General features: G+C 45.4%; 1 protein-coding gene across 2 annotated transcripts in view; it reads right to left on the minus strand.

Moving 5' to 3' along the window:
* Liprin-alpha (PTPRF interacting protein alpha) overlaps positions 1–26,346 on the minus strand; it is a 100,914-nt gene that overhangs the window by 62,486 nt on the left and 12,082 nt on the right. For both annotated transcript variants that reach the window (XM_050183256.3, XM_050183255.3), the window contains exons 4-13: positions 25,224–25,298; positions 25,026–25,115; positions 21,466–21,684; positions 21,182–21,328; positions 20,755–20,865; positions 20,589–20,666; positions 15,033–15,227; positions 7,675–7,766; positions 3,717–3,993; positions 2,770–3,005 (exon numbers count right to left, since the gene is read on the minus strand). In XM_050183256.3, the coding sequence (XP_050039213.1) occupies positions 2,770–3,005; positions 3,717–3,993; positions 7,675–7,766; positions 15,033–15,227; positions 20,589–20,666; positions 20,755–20,865; positions 21,182–21,328; positions 21,466–21,684; positions 25,026–25,115; positions 25,224–25,298 (1,520 nt within the window). The remainder of the gene's footprint in view (positions 1–2,769; positions 3,006–3,716; positions 3,994–7,674; positions 7,767–15,032; positions 15,228–20,588; positions 20,667–20,754; positions 20,866–21,181; positions 21,329–21,465; positions 21,685–25,025; positions 25,116–25,223; positions 25,299–26,346) is intronic.

Genomic DNA, 26,346 nt, shown 5'->3' on the forward strand with positions numbered 1-26,346 from the left:
CTCAATAGGCCTCCACTTGTTTCTTTCCTGGGCATCAAATTAGACGCCCACCTTCACTTGATCTCAGATACTTTGTTGGCTCGGTCTTTTTAGACTTTAGCCTTTGATACAATAAACCACTAAGTTTTGTTTACTAAACTGGAGCCTATTGGAATTTCTGGTCCAGCTCTTGATATATTAAATGGTTACCTATTTAATCATGAATTAACAGTGTACGCAGGCGGGGCTTTTTCTGAAAGCACTGCGACGTGCCTTATAATCAGATCAGATGCACCATATTACTGGTACTTCTCAGATGGAGAAGGACAAGGACAGAGCACCAGATTTGCATAACTCTGCCAATGACTGCATCGTTGAGGTGGCTCAGAAAGAGCCATTAATAATAATTTTTTAAATCTGACAGTGGTGCCGTCAATGCAGCTGGCGCTGTCTTTAGCTGGGTCAATGCTGCCTATTACGACCGAAGCAGTGTGAAAAATATTGTTCATCCTCTTTTGCATGGTGTGCCACTTGCATCAGTTTCACGTGCTTCAGTTTCAGTTTGGGTCAAAGCATCCAACTGTACACTGATGACGGCGTCATCAATGCTCCCATCAACTTAGAGCTTGTCGGCTGGGCAGGCACTGGCAATTTATTCTCAGTATCGGAGTTGTCCGAATCCATCATCACATGACAGACGAATTTTTGAGTTCTGGATTGTTTGGCTGAAGTGGTGGGGTGGGAAGACGATGTCTAACATGTGTTGCGTGCCTGGATGCCATCCCGGCTACAAGGGAATGACCGAAAATGTGTGTTGTTTATCAAGTGACAAGGAGCAGTTTAAGGAATGGAAGCGGGCCATACCACAGGAAACAGAGGTTTTAACTTTGAATTGGAGCTTTACACTTTCTTGTGTGTAGAAACAATCAGTTAGGAATTCTGTATTTAGTACTGCCAATCATTTGCTAGTGTTTCCTGTCCTTCGAGGTATAACTCCCATGGTTTGAAGTCCTTTCTTTATGCTGCTTATATCAGTGCCACACTTTTAAAAGCTCCTTGCATTGTGAATGGTGGAACATTCATGACTAGACGCCTCTTTGTGCTGTCTATATGTTGCTTATTTTACATAATAAATAAGGGATCAAGCTTGTGTGTTCTTTTTGCTGTAACATGTTTTATTTCCTTTTCTTAATGAATTATAAAACTTGTTTTCTTCCGGTCTTTTGACTACGATAAGAATATCAGGGCCGGTGATTTGAATATTTTAACCTCTTGCGAATAGCTGTGCATGAACTACCTAGTCTCATCATTTCTGTGTCGAAATCACAGGCAGCTTACTGATGGTTCAAAACAACTGCTTGCTAAGACACTTGCCTAATTACAATAGTTTCAACTGTGCAGGTCCTTACACTTCACATTCGCCTTAAATGTTATGCTAAAAGCGGCACGGAAGACATTAAGATGTGAGGTCTGTCTTACATTTATCCTACTTAAATCTCATTGAAAAATGTCATCTCTTTGCCTAGAAATCTGAAGCATACGGAGCGGCTCATTTTCCTTCTTTTTTGTCACTAAATGAAGTTGTTCTACAGAAGCAGCCCTTGCAGTAATGGTTTCATTGGTTTGACTTCCTAAGATAAGATACTGCTCACAGTTTAACAGAAAGTGAACAGCTGCACTCAGTGAACAATCTGGTGCTATGGCCAACCGAGAGTTGGCACTTACTTATGGGTGGGTCGGGGTGCAAGAGCCAAGATGTTTGCCTCAGTTTACAAGTGGCACCATTGACGCTTTATTGCGAATGTGTGGTGTTTAATTTCAGACAAATATTAAAATGTGGAACCTATTGATGCGTTGAGACGAACGGCGCTGATAAAGAAATCTGGACTGGGACCGCCCGGCCACAGTGGCCATATTTCGATGGGGGCAAAACGCAAAAACATCCGTTAAAATAATAAGATTTAGGTGGGCGTTAAAGGACCCCAGGTGGTCAAAATTAATCCAGAGTCCCCCACTACCGCAGGCGTCATAATCATATTGTGGTTGTGGCAAGCGAAATCCCAGAATTTTTCTTTTTCTTCTTTTTTTTTTTCTGGATTGAGGCTGCCGCAAGCTGCATGTTATCAGTGGCTATTTTTTTCCCCTCGGGCACTCAGAAGCTGCGCTCAGGCAGTTATTGATGCATGTACAATGTTAAAAGTAGTTACGTGAAAGAAAAGCAACAGCTGCGGAAGTATAGAAAGCTAGAATATTGAAGTTGCCCCACACACAGCGGCAGCGGCATTCGCATGCCTTCTCATACACAGTTTCATGTAGAGTGAGCGCCCGCCGCTCACTCTACATGAAACTTAGGTGGCAGTCTTGTGACCAGAAAAAATGTAGAAGGACTCTGCTGACAGCTTGCCAAGTTCTTGTTATGCAATGCTCGGAGACTCTCGAGCATGTGTAGCACCTTGATTTCATGCCCAAAATAAGTAAGCATTAAATTTTGTGAATGTATTTCTAATATTCTATATTGAATTCGATATTCGCCTTTTTTTTTCTTGATTCGATTCAATATTCAATTTGAAATGTATGGTTCAATGTTCGCACACCCCTAATATTTACATCACAGCACATTGGGCCCTGTAATAACATGCTAAATATCTAAAAAGACATCAATAATGGCAGGTACTTCATTTCCTACATACCAGTCAGCTCTCCTCTTTGTATTCACACAAAGCAGAAGTAGAAACGAGCAGGAAGGTGTACAAAACAACCTCTGGACAAAGGGCCCATGGAAATGCGCACCGTATTTCATTGTTGATGGCATCCAGCTGTTCCTGCAGCATTAGCGCCAGTGCTTGAGCATCTGAGTGGTGCCCTACTGGTGACAGCAAGTGGTCCATGCTGTCCAGCATGCCCACTCCAGCCCCATCCTCATCGTCCTCCTCCGTGGGACTGCACTCAGGGTCGCTGACCCCTCCGTCCAGGCCACTGCCACCACCGCCCGGAACCACCTTGTCCCACTCAGAGTCACCTAGGCCCTGATAGCACGTGGAAAATACATTCAATGTTCAGAGATCTAACCATCACAAAGCACTTACACTCAAACATTTCTTTTCAGCCAACACGCATTATAGATATAATAATTTGGGCTTCTTGGCTGATCATCTTGAATTTTGAACAGACAGCAAAGTTTAAGGGCAAAAGGACTGCCATGCTGCATGTGTCATCTTCTTCTCTAACTTTTGTTGCAGTGTTCAAAGTTCAACATATTAAAGACCCTACAGTACTTTTCATTTGACTAACTACACGTCAGGCAGTACAATGTAGCATAACTTTGGATGAAGGACGCTTGGCAAACTGTGAACAGAAGCGCCAACCCTTATCTATGCACACATTCCTTACCTGTGTGTTCCCCACCTGTCAATCACACCAGGAAGACAAGCTCACCAGCCTACATAAAACTGCCTCCCACACTAATCAATATCTTCTGTACAGTTGCACTGCTTGCCATCCATCATTTAACATGAGCAAGGAGCCAAGTTGGCCCAGAAATGCAGGGTCCAATAAACACTAGTTGGTTGGAGACATAGTAAGAACTATAATAGACACCAGCGACCTTTACACATTTTTTATGGCATACAAAGCGACTGCCTCTGAGAAAATGGCCCAGATGCTATTGGACAACTATACTTTACTAAAGTGGCTTGACTTAATGCTGTTCTTCAATGGCTCTTTTTGGGCCAACCCACCTTGCCGGGGTCTTCGTCAAGGGATCGACGTCGAACTCGCGGCAGAGTGCGATGCTGGGTGCTCGGTGTGGTGGGTGGGCCCGAGCTGATGTCCAGGCCTCCCCCACCAACAGACAAGGTGGAACGGAAAGCGTCCACTGACGAGACCACCCCCGAAGTTGCCTCCGAGGTAGACGGTGGTGCCAGACCCACCATTGATGGCGGTGACAACACGCTGCTTCCTCCTCGTTGTGGAGAAAGGGGTGAGTGATGTGCAAGGCTCCGTGCTGAAGTAACCCTGCAAGACAAAGAGAAGGCACTCAACATCAGGGTGTCTACCAAGTTGACATTTTCAAATTCCCTGAGTTTTCCAGGTTTTCCCTGAGTGTCATTGCTAATTCCCCGGAGTGATGCAGAACTATGTTTTATGTCAAGACGGACTGAAACCATATCGCCTGATGCTGTCACTCTCTAGTAAGCACATGAAAAAAATAAAAAGGTGACTTAATCCAATTTGAATACTAAGGAGCAGTGTTTATGTTATTCAAAAAGAGAATAGAAGGCATGGGTTAGTAAAATGCACAGCAAATAAAGTGTCTTCGAAAAAAATTGCAAATGGGGTCGGACATTATCAAATACGAATAAAAAGGAGATGCATATAGAAGCAAATATTTTCGAATATGAGCTATTTCTATCAACTGATAGCAACCTCAGTGGGATTAGGCCCGAGCTCTGTCACAATTGAGATTCCCTCTCAACAGCTCGTACATCAACCTCAACTGTCCTGAAAATACTCTCAGCCCGCGCACGACGCCCGAGTGTTGTGTTTCACTGCTTTAAAGAGTTTATTTTGGTTTGGATGAGGGACACCTGCATTTCGGCATCAGCCAAAACTTCATTTTTTGAGCTCAAGCTCCTTCAAAACGGCGGCAGCAAGCTCCATTCCCGTTTATTCCTCAATGCGTAGGTCATTTATGTTCTTGTCCGCCTTCCGCCACTCGTTCGTCCCAAGGACCATTTGAAGCATCTTGGCCAGTTTCCACGACCGATTTTTCGAACTTCCTAGGGGCCGCGAAAACGTCAAAAAAATCGGCCAGTTGGAAAAAAATAAATCCGTGTCACTTACTGCCCTCAGGGGCTCAAACCGCCACAGGCACGCTCAAAAATGCTCTAAAGACCTCAGACTCTCCCCAGGCGGCGCTGCGGAAAAACCCGTCACCAGCGCCCCCATCGCAGCCTTGGCGCTAACTGAGTAGTGCATGGAGAGCTGCCCGCAAGCGAAGCCGGTGCATAGGCCAGAATGGACCCTTCTCTTTCGTTTGTGTTGAGGTGCAGTTTCCTACAAATCAAGGACCTGGAAAGCTTCTTCCGCCCATCCACGCTACGGAAAGGAAGCGCAGCAGGGCTAAGTACGTGTATAATATAAAATAAAGTCTCAAGTGATATTTCGGCGTGCTGCAACTCGCAAGTACAGAGAGCATCAGGTTTGTCTATAGGCATATCAGCATAAATATCTAAGCATTTCAAATTGGTTCATATTGAATATGTCCTGAACACAAGACTTAAATATCTCCTATATTTTTATGTGTTTATAGTAATGTTTTGTCTCGCAATTATTTGCAGAGTAAATCCTTTCATAGCCTTTTCCAGGGTAGCAAACAGAAAACGTTTTCCAAGGCAGCAAAGAGCGTGCGATCATAACGAAAGTAAGCTTCCTACAGTGCCTACGCGCTGCATCTTTCTTTCTCGCAGGAGCTACAGAATCGCTCAGTACCTTAATTTGAACTTTTCGCAGACCCTTCGAGCAACAAGCGCGCACAAATAAATGTAAATAAACGCGAAATATTTTTCTTTACACACGTGCGTTACTTCGCAATTACACATCCAGTGCTGCTACAGCAACTTTATTGCTCACATTTGAAAAACGCAGTCGAACAGGCTCAGCCCATTGCGAAGCGTGCTTGTTGTATCGGCGCAGAACATACAAAATACCGAAAGTAGAAATGAGCTCGCGATACAACGATGCTCTAGAACAGGATTTTGAATTGATAAACGAACCAAAATGTTTGGTTAAGCTGACCTGCCAAATCTCTCCATTCCACTTGTTGAGATATCGATAGCACTTAAGCAGGATGGTTCGCAACGTTGTTTTTTCTTTTACCAGCGAAGTGGCGGCTGCAGATTCTTGAGTTTTCGCTTGGTTACCACGGTCCTCCGTCAGGGCTACGCAACATAATTACAGAAGAACAGAATTGTCGCACTTTCTCATGCGAGCCGCTTTGTTGTGGGGAATGCAAGTAATCCGATTACCCAACAGGTTGAATGGCCCGTATCCAGCGCTCTCGCCTTTCCCCTTCATACGATGGCGATGGAAATCGGCAAAACTGAACGTTGTTATTCCGTCCTTCACGTTCATGGCAATTTACAACACAACAGTAGCGTCGATTGCAGCGTTTCTTCGTAGCGCGCGGAGCTATCCCGGTTGCCGTCGTTTCCGCCATCAGTCTGAAGAGTGAGCCAGCAAGCGCGGCCCGTCCGACTATCGTAGAAATCCATAGCTCTCTGTCTGGGTGTTAAATGCGCAAAACACTCGCAATATGGACCAAAATCTAGTTAAATCATTGTTTCGCAGTCACTAGCTGCATAGGCAACTTAGCAAGAGAGTCGGGCTTCGCACTACTCAATTACTGCCTCTTCTCACCAGCAGGTGGCGCTACGTGTCTCGCAACAATCCAGAGTCTGACATCCAAAGGCCTGTCGGTACGCATATTAGGCATATTGGTGCTTGTACTGTGACAGGAAATACCGGGTGCCCGCGTGTATAATTAAGGAATACATACTGTGTTCCGTGGCCCCTTCCCACGCTTGTTATGCTTCACTGCAATACCTTTGCGTAAGCTTCACCAAGTAACATTTCTGTACAGAGGCGAAGCTGACTTTCAGGAACCAGCATTATGCAACGCACCGTGTTTTCCAAGTTTCTAAGCCAATAGCGAGGACCACAAAGGCGGAGTCCGTGCCATTGCTGACAGCAGCTAATTCTTTCAATAAAAAACTCGGCACCCAACGGCAAGAAGCTTCATAGCGAACGTCGAAGCAGCTAGGCCTAGCGTTGCCGCAGTGGTGGCAACGGCTGCCAGCGGATCTGCGTGCGAGAGTGCCGGTTCGAGGTGGCGAAGTAGTCAAAACGGCAGTGGTGGTGCCTTTGATTATTGCCGCTTCGGACCTGCGGTCACGGCAAAATGTCCGGAAATTCGGACGGCGAAGAGTTCTTGCGTCGGAAATTTCACACGTTTTTATACGTTGACTCTATGAGGTACGTGGCAGTGCCGTGAAGCCGTCCAAATTATCGGGAAACCGGAAAGTCACTCGTTGACTGTACACTGGCAACTCCTCCTGCCGACGAGAGGGCATCAAAGACGATTCATTACGATTCCTGTCTGTTACTCGATCCAATATTACCGCGACTTTCGACCCTTTCAATAAAATTTCCGCTAATTTTCCCTGATAGAGGCCCAAATTCCCTGAGTTTTCCCTGACTTTTTCCAGACTACTCAACATCCCTGAGAATTCCCGGTTTTCCCGGGTTTCCCGGTTGGTAGACACCCTGAACATAGGGGTTCCATGTGGGGGATCCTCCCAATACAAGCTTTATGTACAACAGTATTGATGGCAATGAGCCTAACCACTGGATAAAATGTGAACCAATCTGTCTATGCAACCTGTGGCATTGCCCTTGCTGTTGTATAGGTAAAACTTAGCTACAAGCATGGTGTGTATTTTCATGCACATAATGGCAGCCTCAGCAGTGATACTTAGTCCTTGTACAAGTGTCATAACTAAATACCGGTTTGACATAATGCTTTTGTTCACACGTTTAGGGAACAGTGCAACTGCACAACCAATTTGTGTACGAGACTTGCCTATCAGACTTCTTTTATGTAACAACAGACAAACAGCAATGTCTATCACAGTTTACCTTGAAAGAGACTCAGTCCTGTAGTTCTGGACGTCCCGCCGGATCATCTCCATCTCTGCCCTGACCTTGGAGAGCTCTTCAAAGATTTTTTCCTTTAATGGGATGAAGAATAAAGAAAAGGTTACATAAAATGCATCTAAAAATGCTCGCAAGCTTACACGAAACAAGAATTCAAGAAGTTTTTGGCTCAGAAGCAATTTACAAGAGCAGCAAGAAATGAGCTGAGCTGCACTGTGCTTCAGGGTAACAAGAGCATACACCGTATCTTTTTGAAATTGCATTGAGCAGTTCAATCAAAGCCTTGCTGCACTAGTTTGAGCGTGGCCTTTATGAAAGTGCATTTCAGCAAACCCACATGAAACCTCTCTGCACAACAAGACAGTACTGCTAGCTAAAAGGTGATAATGGGGCAAGAGGATTTATTTCCGGGCAGCATACACAGCCAACCTATATGTAGTGTTTCTAGCAGAGCAAAAATGAATATTCCATGTCTGCCCGACATATTTTTCAGCTTAATTTAAATTTTAATAACTTTTATCCAATGTTATAGTAAGCTATAATACAGGGTAAGCTGTTGACTACAGCTTCAAAACCCATCACCAGAAAGCTGTTAGAAACAAAATCTCTCCTAGAAACCCTAATGAAATACCTGCAGCACTATACTGAATCCCCACTAAAGTAGTGTACAAAATGCTTTGTATTGTGAATAAAAATATTAATAGGCAACCAAATGTGACATTAAAGGGACACTAAAGTGTATCACTGCATTACTTTTGTCTGGTGACGCATTTTTTCAAGATTCAATCCCCATTTACTGTACTTACTTGCATAATGAACGCACTTGCGTAACTAATGCACCCCCTATTTTTCCGATCAAAAAGTGTGTATGTTTCTTTTGTTTGCAAAATGATCGCCAGCTGAACTTGCTGCTGTGAACAGGAGACACGCTACGATTCGGCAACCGATACAGCAGCGGATGCCACATGCCAGGCATCCGATACAGCACTACGGTACGGCCAATGACCATGGATCTGGCTGCCGTTCCAGCATGTCGGACCCCGTGTCAGACGCCGAATCGTACTGTGTTTCTCCCGCTTTGTAGAGGTGACTGTGAAGGAAAAAAAAGAAAAAAATACTTTAAAAATTTTACCTCACATAATGAACACACCTTCAACTATGCGTAAACATTTCGGAAAGAACAGTGCATTCCTTATGCAAATAAATACGATACTTTGTGACAGAACGCTAATTGCCCCCATGTCAATATGCCGGTAGAAAGTTAAAAATCTCAAAGTACATTCGCATGTTTGGGATGTTCTTGTTAATAATGAGTTCTTAAACCTCTCTGGGTTGAGTCTTTGGTTACTTTCATATTGTAATTTGCAACGTAACCCTAGTTTAGCAATAAACTATTAACTAGTCCGGAGCAGACAATGTCCACATCTCATTACGCTGCGATGAGATAGAGCAGGAACTTCAAGCCCATCTCATTTTTGTGCATTTTCTGGCTTAACAAAAAGAATGAATGAATAAAACTTCATTTGATATGGCTCTTCGTCCGTGCCGTCCGCCACTTCGGTGCCGTGTGATTATGTAGTAGCACCCGGGGCGAGGGGTGTGGTGGCGCCCTGGTCGTGCCTTATATGGTGCACAAGGAGCGACCAAAAATTGGCTCGGTGGGGTTCAGGCAGAGTGGTCCAGCTCTCCCAACAGGGAAGAGGTGGGGAGATAGTAAGGCGAGGACTGTGCTCGGGGGCAGGCCCAGTAGGAGTGGCAAACGTTGGGATAGCCGCCACACAACGGGTGTGCCAGGTGGCCGCGGCATTGTTCAATAATGTGTTGCACTGTGTAATTCGCCAGTGTTAAGAGTTTGAGCCTGATGAATTAGGGAAGCATCATGACGGGTGAAGGAAGGATCGAGGACTGGAAGGGTACATGCAGATGAACATAGTTTGTGGAGCCTAGCGCGGCTTCGCTTGCGGTGTTCAGCACGGTGCATTCTGGCGCCATAGGCGTCGCCATGGAATAGGAGCACTCGGTATTTTAGGCTCGCGAGGGAGGGAGTGAGCAGGCTCATTTCCCTGTATCCCCTGATGGCCCGGCACCCACTCCAAGAGAATGTGAAGTAAGGGATGCTGTTACATGTGTAACGCGAGGGATGCCCTAATATGACAGGGAAGTAGGTTGTTTGCGAAAGAATGAAGGCCTTTCTGGCTGTCTGAGTGAATGGTAACGGTTGGTGTGGAGTGAGAGGGAATAGTAATGGCTTCCGATATGGCAAGGATCTCAGCGTCAGTTGGAGACGGTACTCCACCATGCCAACGACTGGTGTCACCCTGAGGGCCGATGACTGCCGTCTTGGATGTGGTCAGCGAGAAGGCGGCGTCAACATAGTGGGTGTCATGCACTGGGTCGCCCGCACCTGTCACCCATCTGCGTTGCATTCGGCGTAGATATTCTGGGGTATCGGTCGGACTTCGATTCGAGGGCTACTTATCCATGGTGGAGCGTCGATGGAAAGAAGTGGGAGTGGTGAAGTGTCGTGTCCCAACATACACAGGATGGCGCGTCCCTGGGACGAGGTGCTCAGACGGAGATGCTGAGACTCTCAGTGTGCTTGGACCTTCGCATCCAAGGTGTTGTGCAGGGCTGCACGTTCAACATCGAAGCTGTGGGCGTACCTGGGAACACCCATTTCAATGCGGTGATATCTCTGCAAAGAAGCCTTGAGCCGTTTGGTCTGGGTGCGTGCAAGTGCAACGAATGGCAAGCCACAGAGGATTCGGGAGTAGATTGCTGCCTAAGCGATTTTACGGAGTTTGTGCTCATGAGGCCTGTGTGGCGCTTGCTGACGCGTGTCATCATGTGTATGACTTGATTGGCCTGATGGAGAATGCACCATAGCTACTCCGCACTACGTCCACTCTCTTGCCACAGGAATCCGAGGATGCGGACAGATTTTCTGCGCGGGATAGGTTCACTGGTCATAGTCAAGGTGATGTGGCCATGTTCAGCAGCTGCTTTGCACGTAGAGGAATTCAGTAAAACGACATACTCTGATTTTTCCGGGGAGCATGTGAGGCCTAGCTGGTGTATGTAGGCGTCGACGATGTCTAAGCCGGTTTGAAGTGTGGCTTCCTGTTCGCCTGGGTTTCCGGTGGCACACCAAAGTGTAATGTCGTTAGCGCATAGTATTGCATGGCGTAAACCCATAACGAGGTTGAGCTTTTCCGGGGAGGTCCTTCACCGCCAAGTTGAAGAGAGTCAGTGACAGAATAGAACCTTGTGGCATGTCTCGGTTTATAGGGAAGCACAAGGATTAGCTTAACAAGACACTCACAGCGTCCGAGTGACCTTTCTGGTATTTTAGAAGTCTAATTTACCAATCCAGCCTAATTTAGCACAACCCTTCGGTGTCTAACATCCCTCTTAGAGGGCACCTAATGGTACCCAACACCGCGTGCTTGCTTCAGCTAATGCGACATATTACTGCAGTCAGTTCCTTGCAACAGTGTCACTTTTTCTGTTGAGTTAATGTATGAAATGGAGTTTCCAGTGAATGACAGCCCTCTTCCCTTGACTCTACGAGCTAAATTCATGCTGTCTGGTGCATAACAGCCAATAGTCTCAGAAATAAAAAGGCTTTCTCCCCGTCACCCCAGAATATTTCATACAATACATAGGAAAAATGTAATGCAGCGACAGCAGTTGCAAAGTTCACATACAGATTTTTATAAAGTAAGAAAGGTCTTAGCTTGTGTCTATTTATTTCTTCTACATTTGCACTTATATTAAATTTCATGTGTTTCCGTTTATACTCCCATAGATCACGAGCGTGTATTTGCAACAGCTAAAATGCAAGTATCGCAAGTGCGGTGGCAAATGGGATGTCAATAGCTTTCCCGTACGAAGTGTACAAACAATGTCTAACTGATTGCAGACGCATTCACTGTAGCTTAAAGGAGGCATCGTATAAGCGCTTTCCAAGCATAGAGCAAGGCCGCTTCCAAGGTCGCCTATCTTACGCACGGCTCAGAACCATATTGTCTTGCCACTCACGAGGATTTGACCTTTGAGCGGAAGTCTCTGCCAATGCACCCTCCTCACATCCGACGTCTTAGCCTTGGGCGGCGCATCAGTATCAGTTCCATCTTGTTCGGAGAGACTTCTCCGATGCCTAAGGCTGGCAGACGCGACAGTAAGCTGTTTGATGTACCTCCGTCCATAGCCGAGTCATGAATTCCCGGTAAGGGCTGAAAGTTTTCTTTTTATTTTCTTTTTTTTTTCTTCCACACTACTTTTAAGTGCTGTTCAAATTCGCCAAAAATATATCTCCACGTTCATGACTGCATGCATACAGGAGACTCCGAAACCACAATTTTAGAACCATTGAGAAATACAATGTTGTGCCACCTGCCGCGATCAGTAAAACCCGTATATCATGGATAATTCAAGCATGTTTTCAGGCACATAGGAAGGTCTGGGCTGGAATTCTCTCTCTCCTGAGTGAGCTAGCTTGGATGCTCAGTTGCCACGGTCAAAAATTTGAATCCTCGCGGCCTTTTTTTTTTGAAGGTGGGAAACTTTAATTCACCTCCCCCAGTACGCTACATCTCCAGGCTTGGAGTGGTGCCTGACACCGGCAAAAACGCCAAGAGCAAGTGGGGCTATACTAATCCAGGTATAACCAAATTAGGAAGACCAACTAAGCTTCAACGAGACACTCCCTCACCAGAACAGGAATTGGCCTCCCTGGTGCAGTATTCGACCACCTCCCTCCTAAATGACTCATTCTATTACACAATGACCCTCAGTCCCCAGCAGCTGCGGAGCACCTGACCAGGACGGTGGTCAGACCTGTAACACAGCAGAGGGTGCCAAGAACCTCTGGGCTCGGAGAGGCCGCCAATGGAAACTGACCCTTGAAACGTTTAACACCCGAACCCTCTCTAGTGAATCTAGGCTAGCAGGACTTTTTGAGGATCTATTAGGCATTGCTTGGGATATCATTGGCCTTAGTGAGGTTAGGAGAACTGGTGAGGCTTATACAATGCTGATAAATGGCCACGTCCTACCAGATAAGAAGCAGTTCGGAATAGGATTCCTAATCTATAAGGACATAGCAGGCAACATTGACGAGTTCTACAGCATTAATGCGAGAGTAGTCATAATAAAGCTGCACAGAAGGTATAGAATAAAGGTAGTACAAACATATGTTCCAACCTCCAGTCACGATGATGAAGAAATAGAACAGTTTTATGAAGATGTTGAATTAGCAATGCGAAAAGTGCAAACTCAGTATACTGTTGTCATTGGCGACTTCAATGTATAAGTGGGGAAAAGGCAAGCTGGTGAACAAGCAATCTGCAAACTACGGCATGGATCCTAGGAACACTCGAGGAGAGATGTTGGCAGAATTTGCACAATGGAATAAGCTGCAAATAATGAACACCTTCTTCAGGAAGCATTGGAACAGAAAGTTGACCTGGAAGAGCCCTAATGGACAAACAAGGAATGAAATTTATTTCATACTTTCTGCCGATCCCAGCATAGTGCAGGATGTAGAAGTGATAGGTAGGGTAAAGTGCAGTGATTATAGGTTAGTGGGGGCTAGGATTCACCTCAATTAGAAGAGAGAAAAAGTAAAATTTGGTCAAGAAGAAACAGGCCAACCTAGAGGCAGTAAGGGTAAAAGCAGACAAATTTAGGTTGGCACTTGCAAACAAACATGCAGCCTTAGAACAGAGAGATGAAGATGACATTGAGATAATGAATGAAACAGTAACTAGGCTGGCTTCAGAGGCAGGAATTGAAGTTGATATATAGAATAATTCGACGTAAACGGGTTCGACTATAAAGAAAGGGATCACACAACGAGACACAATCTCTCCAATGCTATTCACTGCGTGCTTGGAAGTATTCAAGCTATTAAACTGTGAAGGCTTAGGAGTAAGGATCAATGGCGAATATCTCGGCAACGTTCGATTTGCAGATGACATTGTCCTGTGCAGCAACACTGGGGACTAGTTACAACAAATGATTGAAGACCTTAACAGAGAGAGTGGGGTTGAAGATTAATATGCAGAAGACAAAGATAAGGATAAATAACTGGGCAAGGGAACAAGAGTTCAAGATCGCCAGTCAGCCTCTAGAGTCTGTGAAGGAGTACGTTGACCTAGGTCAATTACTCACAGGGGACCCCGAATATGAGAAGGAAATTTACAGAAGAATAAAAATGGGTTGGAGCGCATACGGCAGACATTGTCAGATCCTGACTTGAAGCTTACCATTACCATTAAAAAGAAAGGTGTACTACAATCAATGCTATCTACCGGTGCTGACATATGGCGCAGAAACTTGGAAACAGACAAAGAAGCTCGGAAACTAGTTAACGACAGCGCAAAGAGCGATGGAACGAAGAATGTTAGAGGTGTAATGTTAAGAGGCAGGAAGAGAGCAGTGTGGATCAGAGAGCAAACAGGGATAGCCAATATTCTAGTACACATTAAGAGAAAGAAATGGAGCTGGGCAAGTGATGTATTGCATAGGTTAGATAACCAGTGGACCATTAGGGTTACAGAATGGGTGCAAAGAGAAGGGAAACAGTCGAGGACGGCAAAAGACTAGGTGGGGTGATGAAATTAAGAAATTCACGGGCGCTACTTGGAATCAGTTGGCACAGGACAGGGGTAATTGAAGATCCCAGGGAGAGGCCTTCGTCCTGCAGTGGACATCATAAAATAGGCTGCTGCTGCTGATGATGATGATGACAGTTCCCCCAAAAAAACATCTAGCCTTAATGAAAGTATGTATCCAAGCAGAAAGGTGGATTTTATTTTTCAGCATCATCAAAATGTGCTTGCCAGTGCTGGGACTCAAATGTGCACTTGTGATAAAATATATGTGAGGGGCAGCGCTTCTGTGAAAAAAAAAAAGAAGATGAAACAAGAATTTCTATAATGACAACCTAAAGCTTGTGAAAGCCCTGCGATGCTTACAATGGCAAGTCTGCGGTCTTCAGTTTCAGGTTACGTGGCAAGACATCAAGGAAATTATGACCTTTTGCAGAATCCCTCGTCAGGTTACTCTTAATCACACGTGCTCATCTCCAATAACAGCAGCAAGAGGTTCTAGTTACCAGCCATCCAAAGCAGACCTACGCAAAACTTGCAGGTATGTCTTATCAGTGCAAGCGGCACACCTGCACTGATAACACACACTCTAAACTCACTGCAGAACACATCTAAAAAAATGTGGGGCAGAAGTAGCTCTCAGCAACCTCACCCGGAGATTTGTACTTTATAACAAAGCCTGCAGAAGTCATGAGCAGCTAGAGGGGACAATAACCAAAGCCAGACCTTCTCTCCCTGGGTCTCGTCAAGGACTTTGCGTGTGCGCTCCAGCTCCTGTGACAACATGTTCTTCTCGTCCAGGGCATGCATGCGCTCCTTGAGGTGCATCTGCAGTCGATCATTGCTCTCTGCCAGGAGCTTGTCCACTGTTGCCGACAGCTTCTGGTTGTGGTCGTCATTCATCTTTTCCCGCTGGCGAGCCTACAAGTACATACCAAAGCAGGAGTAACATTAGGTGCAAGGAAGTCACACCCAAATATCTGGGCATCTTACTTATATTACTTTGCTAAGCTTTACTGCTTACGAGTGTGTGGGAAAGTTCTTTTAGATATTCTGATGATCTCAGTCGAATCTAGATGACCGAATCGTGAACTCACTGAACACCGAAATGATGTGCTGATTTTGTGTTTCCCAGCATAATGAATGCAACGAACAAAACTAAAGCAATGACTGCAATCAGTTCTGTAGAGGACGAGCACACACAATCTCTGTCAACACAAAACAGGATTTAGGATGCTCTTATTGTTGAAAACAAATATTTCAACGAGAAAGTTTGGTGCAACAAAGGAAGGCACTGCTTCAATTTATCAGCAAGAAATACATTATCCTCCTGGAAAGCATCAGTATTAATAGTTAGTTAGCCTTAATAGAAGTATTAATAAGTTAACAAGAACGAATGACATGATTTGAAATGATTTGGCATGCTTTCTTTTTTATTGAGACAAAAACACTCGAACCTCGTTATAATGAAGTCGAAGATGAGCCAAAATTGCTTTATATCCATAATTTCGTTAAATCTATTACTGTCATTTAATGCAATATATGCCCAATGCGTATGCAATTGTAAATATGGAAATAAGAAGACGGCTTTGCGGCCCGTGGAACCACTACACAGCCACACCTGTGATGAAACTTGAATAAAACAACGAAGAAATGTTTGGCGCGTTCAAGATACGACTTCTTAGCACCTGACACGACAGCTTTTATATAGCTTCCTCCTGTTCCATTGCGCTGGTCTTTCGCGTCCGCTTTTCACTTGGCTCGTCACGGTGGAGCAGCACATGGCACACAGCACAGCACGCTGCTGTGTGATCAAGGAGGCAAGCGAACTTCGCCGTGCTGGCGTGGCTCATGGCCTATGAGATTGCGCCAATGCCAAGGCAATTATGGATGCCACGCCCAGCTACCAGCCTGCACGGTACACCGCAGGGGGAGGGAGAAGTGATTGCACGGCCTGAGTGTGACCCCTGAAGTTATGACAGCAAGATCTCGGAGGCCATGCTTGACAGGACAAAGGGTGCTTGCGCCAATTTGTGTATCCATCTTGTCTCTCGTGTAGCACTTTTAAGTCAGTGCATTTCTTAAAAGAAATCAAAATAAGCCAACTGGCCCCATTAACAGCACTAGAATGCTTGCTTGGAGAGCCCAGTGCATTAAATAAATAAAAAAAAGATTTTCTTAACCTGGTTCCCAGTATAACGCACACTTCTACACTGAAAATGATTCACTGAAAATTAAAAAAATAGAAATGCATTCTATCTATTGTGCCTAATGTAATGAATACCACTATAGTGAAATGCTGTTGTTACATACCTAGTGGGAATGCAGCATAACAACGTACTGAACGCTAGTACTTTCTAACCACCAAGCAGTAGTTTGCATATCCTGACATACACTGCTGTCACCAGTGAAGAAATAAATGTAGTGCTACAGTAAATGTTGGCGAAATATGCATAACAAGGCTTTTTTTTTCTCTTTGTCTTTTTCCAGAGTGCTGAAAAAATTCCAGCTCTCTCGCAAGACCATGCGATAACGCAAAAGTGACACAGCGCAGTGACAATACCAAAGGAGCATTCCAAAACTTTGACAGAGAACACAGCAGCAGACATGGTGGCAGCGTGGGTGACTTGTCTGGTTTCCCCGACGCGTTTGCACAGTGATCTGACTCTTAGCAAAGCCAGCGCTTGAAATGCAGTACCTGATTCTGCATGGTGAAGAGCATTCTGTGGGATTTTTGTGGAGCGCATGACCTACTAAGCATATGCCAACACTTGCCTGAGGGGTATTCTCAGGAGATCCCTTTTGGAGATAGTTTCACTATCCAGATTTTGCATGATTCAGCATCTGACTTATCCACGTTTACTGATGACAACATTTCTGGCACTGTGCCAATCTCGCTATCTACACACAGTGCCAAGAGCGCTGTCAGCTCTTGGCACTGTGTCATCGTGGCATCTCGCGGAACTATCTCCAAAAGTGATCATCTAAGAATACCGCCTTGTACTGTACCATATGTGTGCGTGTTTGCCGGCAGACTCATGGCAGACCTGCACCCACGTTTTGTGCGAGCACCGTCTGCGCAGCGATGTTTCTTTGTGCCTATGCCGTTACTGGCCGTGCATGGGTGCAGCATGTACCTTGTTGAGCGAATATTCCGGCGGCTGGCTGCTTTTGTTTCTGCAAGCAATGCACACTCGAAGCAGTCGCACTCAAAGGGGTGGCAGAGGGCAACGGAACTTTTGGGTTGCCTATTAAAAGCATGTAGTAGGCTTACAATGGTGCTACGCACTGTGAACATGTGCTGCCAAGCGGATAGTTGAAGATGCTTGTCGCAATAATGTCGACACCGATAACACATACTGGCATGCCCGTTGGTAGCTACAGTGGAACCCCAATTATACGACTTTCTCGGGACCGCGAAAAAGAGTTGTAAAATGCGGGCGTGCGAAAATCCGAACATAAATTATGCCTATAAAAATACTACTTATCTTGCGCGACGGATTTGCGAGAAACTTCAATGTAAACTACTAACATACTCTGCAGGGCTTGGAAACCCAAATGACCAAAAAAGCAAATGCGATAAGAATTAATGCTGCAGTACAGGTACCAATGGCACTTTATTCAAACGAATCTTTACGGCACTCCACTGCCGCGATTCCCGCCAGCTGGCGCGAACTTAAATATCAGTAAGTCTCTTTTAGACCTTGTTTGATCCGTGAACCAAGAGCTTTCGTTCAAGTTGGGCAACGTCCAAAAGGAGGTCCTCTGCAGCGTCGCGTGAACAGATGAAGTTCCGGATGCCGTATATGTGCCATAGCACCTCGGCGAACGTGGTAGGCACAGGCACGGCATCTGTGGCGTCACCGTTGTCCTCGTCCGATGCCGCAGTGGTGTCAACACTAGGCAAAGCCTCCTCGATGGCATCGTCCAGCAACACCTCGCCGCAGACCGTAATGTTGCCATCGACCTCCACGTACTCAGCGAAGGTCGTGGTGAAGTTTAAAACCTCAAAATCGTCGTCGGCAAAGCCTGCATTGGCCTCGAGCAGCATCTAGGTTGTTGCGTCCCCAGCAGAGGAGGCAGTCTGTTGCTTAAAGCCACAGTGCTTGAACAAGTTAGCGATTGTGCTTCGCGACACTGCGTTCCACGAACTGGCAATAGAATGCATGGCGTCGAGCACAGTGATCTTTTTTTCCAACCCGCTGTGCTCCATAGCCGCCAGCCGACACTGCACTTACCGCTTCCGGTACCCTTGCTTGACGCACTTAATGATGCCGGCATCCAGCGGCTGCAGCCGGCTTGTGCAGTTGGGCAGAAAAAAAAACAACCTTTATGTTCCTCAGGCTGGACATATCGGGTGGGTGGCATGGTGTGTTGTTCAGGAAAAGCAATGTTTTCCTCGCCTTAGCACCCATTTTGTTATCCAGCTGCTGCAAAAAATTTCTGAAGAGCGAAAACGTCATCCACACCTTTTTGTTGAAGTTGTAGCTGCACGGTAGCGTCTTCAAGTTCTTAAAGCACCATAGCTATGGAAACTTTCCAAGAATGAGCACGGGCAGCCTCTTGGAACCGTCCTCGTTAGCACAGAATAGTGCCGTCACAGGCCCTTTATTACGCTTGCCACCATGACAGCTGTCACCCTTAAACCTTAAACGCAAGGGTTTGCTCGGGCTGCATATGGTAAAAGATACCGCTCTCATCGGCACTCAAAGCGTCGCAGGGCTTGTATGCAGCAATGATTTCCGGCAGTGACTCCATCCACTCGTTCCCCGTCGAAACGTCCACGGAAGTGCTTTCTCCACGGGAGCAGCTGTACACAATCCTGTTTCGTTTTTCAAAGCGATCCAGCCACCCGTTCGATGACTGAAAGTCGTCGATGCCCAGACGCAATGACACAAGGTCCGCCTTTTCTTTTAGAATGGTGCCGTCAACATTGATCGCAGAGCTCCGTGCTTGATGCAGCCACTTGACGAGAACATTTTCTAACTTCTCATGCTGTCCTTCTTTCGCCGCTTTCCGCTTGAGCCTGAACTTGTTGGCATTCTGCAATATCACTGTTTTGTTTGCCAGGGTTGTCTTAAGCGAAGATTCAGGTATCTTAAGGTCCCGGGCAATGCTGGCTTTCATGGCTCCATGCCGCTTTTCTGCTTCCTCGATAATATTCAGCTTATCACCGAGCGACAGAACTGTCCGCTTTCGGGACATCGTGCGTCGCGTTGCTCCACACTACTCAAAACCTCCGCTGAACGCTGGTCAGTAGGACTGCGACGAAGAACATGTGCGATAAACCTAGGCCTCTCCGCGCTACCTTGTCAGCTATCTGCTGCTGGGAAACTGGAAGGAGGGAAACGCTTCCCCAACGTGATGAGAGGCGACGCTGCCGAGAAGAGAGGGAGAAAGTGATCGTGGAGAAGGTGCTATTTCAGCAAAGCGGGCGGCTGCTGGTGGGGGAGAGAGAAACGAACGATGAGACGAGGCAGGGAAGAAAGCTGCGCCGGAGCGAACCGGTCGAGTGGTGTCAAGCGCTCCGTACGTGGAGAGATGGAGCGAGGAAAGAGACCCGCGGCACTTTTCCTTTCGTCCTCCGTTCTGTCCCGCATTTTGCGAGGGTCATCGTATAACGCGGGTCAGGCGTAAAATTGCGTCGGATAACTGGGGTCTTTAATGCATTGCTTCTATGGGGACTTCGCCAGGACTGCGCTAATCTGTTGTAATACCCGGACCATCGCAAAACCGGGGGACGTATAACCGGGGTCCCACTGTATATTGTTTGCTGAGGCTGGCACCACACCTCCATGCATTTCCAATGCTTATCCATATAGGCATCGTTGCACTCGCACTGAAATGGGAGTCATTGGTCGACCGGGCTCTATACCTTTAAAAAAGCAGAAGATCTGCAGCACAGTGTGGCTTTGGCCAAATCGCAATTTGAGGCAGCACAGTTAACCTCTACGCGACAAAAGATGATAGTGGTAAGCACTAAGTGGTAGTCATACGACGTGCCCCTATAGCTTATGGCTTAAGCGGTCAGCGAACAGGGCTTCCAACTTTGCTGCCAAATGCCAGCACCACTCGTTCCCCTAGCGGAGAGCCACGTTGCCATCTATCAGTGCACATTCAAAAAACCCAGCAGCCTCCATAGTGCCGTCTGGCCCGGGCTGGTGAGTCTATACATTATAGGCTCTATGGAGAGTGAGTGAGGGATTTGTCGCAACTGTGTTTTAAACATTAGTATGTTTTGAGTGGGTATGTATTAACAACATTTTACTATATCCCACTTACCCGCATCAGCTCCCCGGCTTTCTCTTCGAGCTGCTGCTCCAGTCGACTGACTGTGTCCTCCATGGAACCATGCTTCTCCTATTGTGGAATTGCAAACCAACAAGACAACTCTCAAACAAATGTAAGTGCGGATCACATCAAATGTCTCAGAGTGAAAGATGCTTACATGAGCAATAATTGAGGAAACATCCACATCTGTCTCCTTTTTGGCAAACTGTGCAAGCTTTTGTTCAGCCAATTCCAGGCGTTCTTGGAGAGCTTTAATTTTTTCTTCACTCTACAGAAAGAGACAAGGCAGACAGAATAAATACCACATTAAAGGCATTGCTCTACATACTTCACTATTTACAGCACTCACTAAATGCACAGGAGTTGGAGCCTCCCTGTGCAAAACACTTGCAAACCAAAAAAAAAAAAAAGACAGGAACACCGGTGCCTCCCAGAGTGATGTATTCAGTACAGCCCTCGCATAAGAAAGAAGCTTTTTTTTTGTTCTTGCAGTAATCAGGAGCCTGGCCAGGCATGAAGAAAAGGCATATGTTTAAAAAACTTCTGGGAAATCTTAAAGGTAGCCCGAAAAAATTGGTACTAACCAATTTCAGCTGTGCTTCCTTGTTAGCAAGTTCTTGCTCAAGCTTTTCGTTCAGGTCGTGCAGCGAGACCGATTCACGTTGGGCATTGAGACAACGCTTCTCCAACGTTGATATCCTCTCTTCTTGGTCTTCCTTCTGTGCATTGTTCTGCAATATAGAAAAGTTGAGGAGCACAAGATTATGCCGCATTACATGAGTCCAAAACAACTTCAGTGCATAACAACGGCAGAAAAAATTTCTGCGATACTTAAAAGAAGAACGATGCAAAGATGCTAGCTACATGCCTCCTTAAGGTCCCTTGCAAGTCGGGCATTCTCCTCCTTCATCCGAGTGACCTCCTTTTGTGCCTGGGCCAGTGCTTCTTCTAGCTCACGCACCCGTGGCAGCAGCTCGTTGAGCCGGCTGCGCGCCACTGCAAGCTCTGCTGCCTGCTTCTCCACGAGTTCCTGCAGCTCCACCAGTTTGCATGCTTCTTCCACAGCGTCCGCAGTACCATTAGACACCTACGTACAAAGTGAGCAGCCTCGTGAAGTCGAGTGCATTTGAGGCATGCAGGAGAATTGCAGGGCAGCCATGAATTTATCGCTGTCCTGAACAATATGTCTAGCTAATCGAAATACAGTCTACACTCACTACAATGGACCCGCATACAACAGACTTTTGGATATAATGGACCATACTTCAGCCTTAGCTTGTTCTACCTATTTTATTAATGCAACGAAGTTCGCTTTTAACGGACCGTCCTACAACGGACTATCGGCTACAGCGGACGAAATTAGCGGCAATTTTTGTCAAGATCGGGCGTATAAAACGAACTTTTGCGGTGTCGACATGGGCTGGCAACTGACTTGCGAGGGTCAGCCGACGATCGCGGTTCAATATCTTGTGTGCGAGGAAAGTAGGAAGGCGGTGCGGAAGCGCGCCGTCTTTCACGCGCAAAGCACTGGGGGGAGGGGAGGAAAAGAGGGGGGGGCGTTCTTCTCCAGTGGCTGCTGTTAACGGCGTGGCCGCGCGGGCGCTGTATCTTGCAAGCAATCTGCGATGTGGTCAAAGTGCGCACCCGCGTGGGCGCCGTATCTTGAAAGCAATCTGCGATGTGGAGAAAGTGCGCCCAGTGCCGGTAGCTTCGTATGTGCAGTGCTTTAGACGCTCTATGTGCTTTAGTATGTGCAGTGCTTTAGACATACTTTAGTTCGCGTTGAAGAGAGACAGCACGAAGGTGAATTCGCTCACTGCTGCTGCCGCGCTTGTCGTGCTTAATTTGCTATCGCAATCGATGCTTCGCCTAGCTTTCGGGAAAAACTGCAACTTTTTTGTTCGTTTTTTACTTTGAACATTCGCCACTCACTCTTTGCAATAAAGTTGTTTGACATCGCGATGAAAATTCCGGAAATGAGGCGTCTCGGAAATTAGGGACTTCGGATAAAACGGACATTTTTGTCAGATTATCGGGGTCCGTTGCAACAAAAGCCGACAGTACATATGTTGACACTCTGAACCCTGGCTTGCAAGAACAAACACGGGCAAAAATTTGGAAGCACGATAACAGGGGCTGGAATTTGTGCTAGCATTCTTGCAATTTGACTGGTTACAAGGCTAAGTGCTTTCAGGTGAAATATCATAATTCTATCACATTAGGGTGACCATGCTTCACTTCATTTCCTAATAAACTGTATAGTTTTTCTGCTTTTGTTGGCAAATCATATGAACAAAACCAGTTCTACAGCAATTTCTGTGAAACAAGCACTGCCGGATATGCGCAGCGGACAACATTCTCAGTCAGATCAACATACAAATTGTTTTCCGCCTGCTCTTCCAATAACAGATTACATTTGTTCATTGTTAATTATTCTAAACTGCAATGAGACATCTGAATGAATGAGCCTCTTAACCCTTCGAGGATCAATTTTTATTGCCAAATGCTACTCTTCACCCGGTTGAACTTTATTATTGCAGATTTAAAATGTTTAAACTGACCTATTCCGAAAAAAATCTACTGCAATTTTTTTACAGTGGCCATAAAGCAGCAAAAAATATTTTCCATAGGTGAACATCCACTGTTTATTCAAGAATGCAGATGGGCTTCCACAAATACTTATAACATCAATAAAGAAGTACATATAATGAAATAGATATATTCCGTTAATAAAGAGAAAATGAGACATCCACCCAATTGTAGCAATTGCTACAAAGGAAGCCCACACAGGTCCCTCGAAAGAAAAGCCTCACAGTTGAAGCAAAATTCGTCCTGGTCCAGGAAACGAACTCGGGAACACTGTATAGGTTTCCTTCATAGCAACTGCTATGATTGAGTGGATGTCTCATCTTTTCTTTATTAATTACTTCTCTCCACCTTGCGAGTTTCCACAGAACTGTTACGTCAAATATATTCCAATTCAGCACTCAGGTAGTAGTTCGTACTGGAGGAATCACTGCTCGACTTACCTCCAGCGCGCATGCCCATAGCATAATCAAGCCATGTATGTGAGCACACTTAAGAAAACTCAATGGTTGTGTGCCAGTCAGAAAAACAAAATGAGTCAAACTTGCAGCAATCCTTCGTTTCGTCGCCAATGAGGGGAAATCAGTTTTCGCGAACCGAGTCTCGAGGAAAGAAACGCAGGCATAAGGCAGCATTGTTTGTATATGGTGGCAACGTTTGTATATACCAACACCCGCCTGTGAACAGATGTAAATGCACCCCTGCGACAACAAATGGGCAAGAAGCTAGTGGTGACCCTTTCAGAGATTAGAAACCAGATCGACATCAGTCCTTAGGAGTGCAACGAACAGATACAGTTTGTGAGACGAAACCAAAACTAACTGCCGCACACCCTCGCGTGCAAGGACGCGTGAGCAGTCGCTGAAACGTCAGCGTAAAGAAGCCATGGAATGAAAAGCAAGAGCCTAAGGAACAAAAACAAAATTAATGGTATCCACACAGGGTGGCAGCACTTACTGGGCAACAAAACCTTGAAAAATTGGCCTATTTTTCAAACATACAGATGGTGCCGCATATTTAAGGCACTGACCGTCAAAGATCTTATGTTGCAATACTATTACAGTGCAAAAAGAATGCACTGTTTCACCCTAATCTGTCTATACATAACGGCTGATGGTGGAACATGCTTTGCGAGTAGATGAAAAGTTGTTGCTGAAAAAGCAGCAATAAGCCTGCCTTCTGCAAAGCAGCCTGTAAAATAAATCAGAAAATATACATATATGAGTGCTGGCCTTACATTAGTTAATATAGTATTTAAGTCACCAAACCTGATGTGGCAATCTTGTCGTGCCAGAAACAACTGGCACGCACGCACGCACGCACGGACGGACGCACACACAACACACACTATGACCATGCTAACAAAAGCAGAGTCCATTCAGCATTCGACAGTACAAAAGGGTAGAGCGGGTTCCCGTGCATCTTACCATTGAAAGGGCCCAATGGCAGCTTTCAGCGACACAGTCATTGTATGGACTTCAACCACAACACCGGGACTGACTGGCTTGGTCTTGAGTAGTTTGTAATACCACGTGACCACCACCTCCACTTTTGGTGTGTAGGAGTAGTCTCTTTTTTTTTTTCACATCCAAACACTAGCTGCATATGGCACTCATTTTGAACTGGTCGCATAAATGGTTCTGCAATTATTTGTGGTGCTCTAGGCTAACTGTGGTCTCATATTATAATGATAGAGTTGACAGCTGACAGCAGTTGACAGCAAAAAGGCAAGAAAAGCAGAACAAAAAAATTTTTTTGTATTCTTGTGCTCTCCATATGAAAGGACAAGTTCTTGCAACTTCAAAAAATGCAAGAACAAGCATAAAGTACTACAACACTCACCTTGTTGACATGTAAAGAGTTTTCTATAGGCCCATCCCCACATTTCCTGTCATCCGATATTGGCACACCTTTGGTCTTATATTGGGTAATCTAGCACAAAAGAGACAGGCAGCTGTATTAGATACACAATGCTTTCGAGCATAAGAGACTGGAATTAAAAACAATGACTTAGTTTTCAAGAATCACAATGTCACCTACCTCTTCATTTGCTTTGTTAAGCTCTTCTTCCAAGGTGCTGACACGTTCCAATGCCACCCTCAATCGTTCTCTCACCTATAGTATAGTATGGAAAGTGAGCAAGGTAACATGGTCAGAGCAGTTGATGTGTAATAATCTGTGCGAGAATCAAGCATGTGAAAATGGGATAAAACAATAGGTGATGGTAAAAGTGGTGGGAATGACATTCAGCATTTTGGAGCTGCCATTGGAGCAGGAAAAGTAAACTTTTGGTATGCCTATTTCCATATTTGGAGCAGATGGAACATTTCCACTAAGTACCCCTTTTTAACAACATGAAAAGGTACACCACAACTACCTCCAAGAGACACAGTGGCTAAATGCAGATGCCAAGCAAGAAAGCCTTGAATGACAAAAATGTTTGACCAGGAAGACACCTGTTAGAAATCAACACCTAAGATTCGAATCCATGCATCATGAGTATTCATTGCTCAAACACAAGTTTTTTGTTTTCTCTCGTAGCGCTCACAACTGTACACCCAGAGAAACAATTCAGTTTAGTGTTCACTTTAGTTTACATAATAATTTTTTAATAAAAACTTTAATAAAACTTTAACAAAAACCAAGGCACGTGACATCGGCTGGGGCGAGTTTATCCACTATGCCGCCTGCTGCCCTGCGCGAAACTTTTTTCCTTCAATTTTACGGAAGTAAATTTATTATTAGAAGAAGAAATGAAGGTCACAGTTCCATACATAAAATATTGCGCCGAAATGCTACCGCCAGCCTGTCAGTGAGACATAATGTATTTCAAAGAACTTTTTCCATATTTGGGCTTTTGTAGCTGAGTATAATTCTTGAAATTGGCTAAGTTCAGTCTTGGGTAAAAGTTCAACTTTTACTTACAGATAGGTAATTAGGCCCGAGCAGTCCCCGTGAAAGTCTACGACGTCATGGTGAGCAGGTGTGAGAACTCCAAGGCGGTGGCACCACCCGTTTTTCGTTTTTATGTATTTTCTGGCTTACCAAGCTTTTAACGGTAAGAGTAGATTCCTCAGTTTTGAGATGGGTATTTTACTAATGCAGCTCAAACTAGTTTTCTCTTTAATGTCTTTTGAAGGCAGGACCGCTTCTCATGCTTGAT

Source organism: Dermacentor andersoni, chromosome 4, assembly GCF_023375885.2.
Source record: "Dermacentor andersoni chromosome 4, qqDerAnde1_hic_scaffold, whole genome shotgun sequence".
Lineage (NCBI taxonomy): Eukaryota > Metazoa > Arthropoda > Arachnida > Ixodida > Ixodidae > Dermacentor > Dermacentor andersoni.